General features: G+C 41.2%; 1 protein-coding gene across 1 annotated transcript; it reads right to left on the bottom strand.

Annotated features, from left to right (window-relative positions):
- Positions 1-1,603: 1,603 nt before the first annotated feature.
- LOC106632839 (B-cadherin) lies at positions 1,604-3,899 on the bottom strand (the record flags this gene model as incomplete). The annotated part of the gene is given in 5 exon segments (XM_042217747.1): positions 1,604-2,094; positions 2,623-2,766; positions 3,029-3,159; positions 3,259-3,486; positions 3,767-3,899. Coding segments are annotated over 5 exon segments (852 nt in total), but the record flags the coding sequence as incomplete, so codon positions are not given.
- Positions 3,900-3,921: the final 22 nt, after the last annotated feature.

Below are 3,921 nucleotides of genomic sequence, written 5' to 3'. Positions count from 1 at the left end.
ACTAATATTGTTGATTTGAACACTGCCACCTCAAGCTTCCCTTTCAACTTCTCGGGGTTGTTATTTATCTTTTCAGATCCTTCCAGCAAATGTCTTCTTCTATTATTAATACTGGCACCTAATTACATCATCTAATTAAATTCTGTAATTACACACAGATCTATTTATGTGTATCAGTATTTCTGTATGAGTGCATGGGTACGTGTATATATAGATAACACTATGCATGAATATACATATATTAGTATAGGTATGTGAGCAAAATTGCATCCACATTTGCATCTGTGTAGATGAACATATCAGGCTCATCACAGTTGAGATTTCAATTCTATTTTTCTCCCATCCAGGACAAGCTGTTTATAGCTTTTCCTGTTACCCTTGTATGTCCTCGTCTTGTGCTACTGTTGTAAAAACTAAACAAAAACAAAGTAAGCTAAATATACTATGGGAGCAGTAATTAGGCCTTGGTTACAATATAAAGTGTAACCAAAATCAATTACGTAGTATTATTATAACCATAAAAATATCACATTTTCTGTGGTCGGCAATTATCAGAAGCCCAATTCCACACACCTGCGAGTCTGTGATTCCTGAGAAAGTGCTTGGACATTAGTCCAGCTCCAACTTATCTTCAAAGAACGTGTAGAATCCTTTAACACACTCACTTTACTGCAGCAAGTGTGAAAGCATTTAGGTTGGACAAAACCCAGAGTATAGCTACCAACGGTACATTTACTGCACTTCACACATCTGTCTAGAATGTGCCTCCATTGTTGAACAAGAGGAAGTGACCTACTGTGCATGTACAATTTTATTTACATTGCAAACACCTCATGTGTCCAAAGACAGCAAAGTCATGTCCAAAATCATGAAGCTGAACAGACTTCAGATCCGAAAGAAATGAAAGGAACTTGTGTAGGTCAGTCTTTTTCTGCAATCACCTGCAGTGAAGTGACAATGAAATTAAAGAATTTGGAGCTTTTTGTCACTGCTGTTTATTGCACAGTATGTTTTAATGCAGTTAGTACTAAACTGAAATTAGAGACCACACAAATCCACTGTTGGAATGGAGGAGTAGCGCGCCGGTCCCGAGTGGGGGGGTGAAGTGCTCTGGTGGGTATGAAGAGGTAGAGGCGTGGTATGAGATGAGGCGGTAGGTCGAAGGTGTTCTCCCGACGACAAATTCGCACTGCTGTGCGCTTAATACGAATTTGTTATAGAGTAAGCAAGTAATTTTCACAAGGTTCGTACTAGAGGATTGTTCGTGCTGTTGACAAGTAATCATTCTAGGTAGACGTTAGGGAATAGACGATGACAGATCCACAGGAAACAATTTAAAAGTATCCATAACTCATTGAGCACACTGTCAAAGGCTGACGAGGTGCATGCAAGCTACCTGGATTTCATCCTAATCATTTCAAATTTTACTTTTTAAACAAATGGAGACCATAAGTACAAATGCTATAGAGTAAAGCAACATTTCCCAGTGTGACTGACCAGTCTCAGAGTGTCTCAGGTGTCGCCCAGTAACCTACACAGAAGTGTTCACTGTGGCTCCAGCACTTATTCAACAGAATAAGTAACAAGGTATTAGTCTTCAGGCTGAAGGTCAAAACAGATGTTTATTAAAAAACAAAAATTAAAAACTACAAAAAACCCAAAATGAAAAAAAAGCATACAGAGCCTAATGCATTCATAACACAACAAAAACTCATCCTTTGGCTTCTGAGCAGTGGGTGATAACTGCTAACGGGATTGCAGTGAGAAGGCAAAACCACAGTGCACATATATATATCTATAAAAACAAAATGTGTTGTTGAAAGCCCCTTTCTGGGTTGCTTTTACAAATTAAACATGCAGCCATGTGATATGGTACGATTACAGCATATCGTCATCATCTCCTCCTCCGTACATGTCGGCCAGTTTCTTAAAGCGAGGGCCCCATTCATTGAGGCAGTCATAGTTCTGGTCTCCACTACTTGAAGAGTTCAAAGAGGAGAGGCTTCCTGCATCAGAACCACCTCCCTCATAGTCAAACACCAGCAGGGAGTCATAAGGGGGTGCTGTTGGGTCGTTGTCTGCAGCCTTCAGGTTCTGTTGGAGGAAATTTTACACAACTTACGTTATTCTGCTCCATGTGAGGTAATTGAAGTAACAGAATAATAAACGTGACCATTATCAAAGCACAGACATGATGTACTCTTAGCCAAAACACCCATCTTCTGCCACTTATATGGGAGCAAGTTAAACAACTCCCTCTTTTTCTTCTCTTAAAAACTAAATAAATTAAGATTCCCGTCACCATGACTGGAGCCAAAGTAATGCCATCCAGCTTAAGTATGTCTAAGATTTTAGAGCAGGTCACCTACCAATCGGAAGGTTGGTACACTGCAGACCAAATATCCTTGAGCAAGATACTAACATGTGTGATAACATTAGACAAAAAGCAATGAAAATGTATGCACTCCCTTCAAATGACATAAGTGCTTCCATGAGGCAGTAAGAGCTGCTTAGGTTCCCATTTTCTGTAATACTGTGGTCAATGTTATCAAATGATGCACTGAATTCACACCTCAGTACCACATTTCATTAAGTTTTAAGGAGCTTTAGAATCTCACTCACATCTTCAATGAAGTTGCCAATCTCCTCGGGGTTGGCAGGCCGTGGCCGGTACTGAGGAGCAGGCATGAAGTTTGGCACCACTTCATTCCTTAACACATCAGGCCGGTTGTCCAGGCCACGGTGGAGAACACTCAGGTCATAGTCCTGAAAGAAGGTGATTTAATGATGCATTATTACATGGACTATTTTTGCTGTACTTCTGCAATCCACTCTCTTCATCCACTTAGCCCATTGTCTACTCAAACTTTTCTATCAGTAAATAGCCTGGGTCAAATCACTGAAAAGGAACAAATTTGATCAGCCTTTTTAAACATTTCATCTCAAAAAGAAAAACTCAGGGTTTCTGTTCCTGAGACGTGTGTGTGCAGCTTTGATTAATGTGTAATCAGAATGAGTGACCCTTTACCTGATCATCCTCGCCACCTCCTTCTTCATCATAGTAATAGACGTTGTCTCTGACACCATCATCCAGCAGGAGTGGCTCCTTTTTCTCCCTTTTCCTCTGTTTTGTAAACAGCAGCACTAGCAGCAACAGTGCTGAACACAGAGCGTAAAGTTTAGCACAGAGTAACCAACCAAATCCTACTTAGCTGGGAAAGAGATGCACCGTCCTGAGACTACAGATGTGTGACTCACCGAGCAGCAGGATGGCTCCAAGTATTCCAAGGATAAGGGGCAGGTTGCTGGCAGCTGCACCATAGCGTCCTGGACCTGAGCATGCAGTGAAGTCTGTGCCCCTGCAGTCACACACTTTAGCTGTGATGATGTTGTCCTGCCCCAAGCCATGTTTGTCTGCCACTCTCAGTATAACACTGTAATCTCCACTGGGCAGCTCAGCGGCCAAATTCAAGATGATGCCCGTTCCTGAAATAAGACAGCAGATATTTTACTTAATTCTGTGTTGATGGATTTGCTTTGTCTCACTTTCACCAAGCTTTACCACCTCTTCAAAGCCATGTTGCACCAATTACTCTAATCTCAATGTTCAGTGGTGAACACTGAATCATGTCCGACCTAAACAATCCTGACATTTGCAAATCACATGTTAGCAGAAAAAATACATATTTTGGTTTCTGAACCAAAATATTTAAAAGTCTGGCCATCTCATCAGTTTATACTTGTCACATGTTAGCAGTGTACATACTGGTTTCGTTCATCCTAGCGGTCCAGTTGGTCTTTGACATGCCCTGTAAAGACACCAAGTAGGGAGCTCCAAATTCTGGTCCGTCTTTATCTGTTACTGACAGCAGCTGAGGAGCTGGATCCTTGTTGCACACCTGAGGAAACAAAGTCACAGTG

The sequence above is a fragment of the Haplochromis burtoni genome, unplaced genomic scaffold (genome assembly GCF_018398535.1).
Source record: "Haplochromis burtoni strain Fernald_Lab_line unplaced genomic scaffold, NCSU_Asbu1 Contig_2835, whole genome shotgun sequence".
Classification (NCBI taxonomy): domain Eukaryota; kingdom Metazoa; phylum Chordata; class Actinopteri; order Cichliformes; family Cichlidae; genus Haplochromis; species Haplochromis burtoni.
The sequence above is the reverse complement of the archived record's forward strand: the minus strand, read 5'-3'. Positions and strand labels throughout refer to the sequence as shown.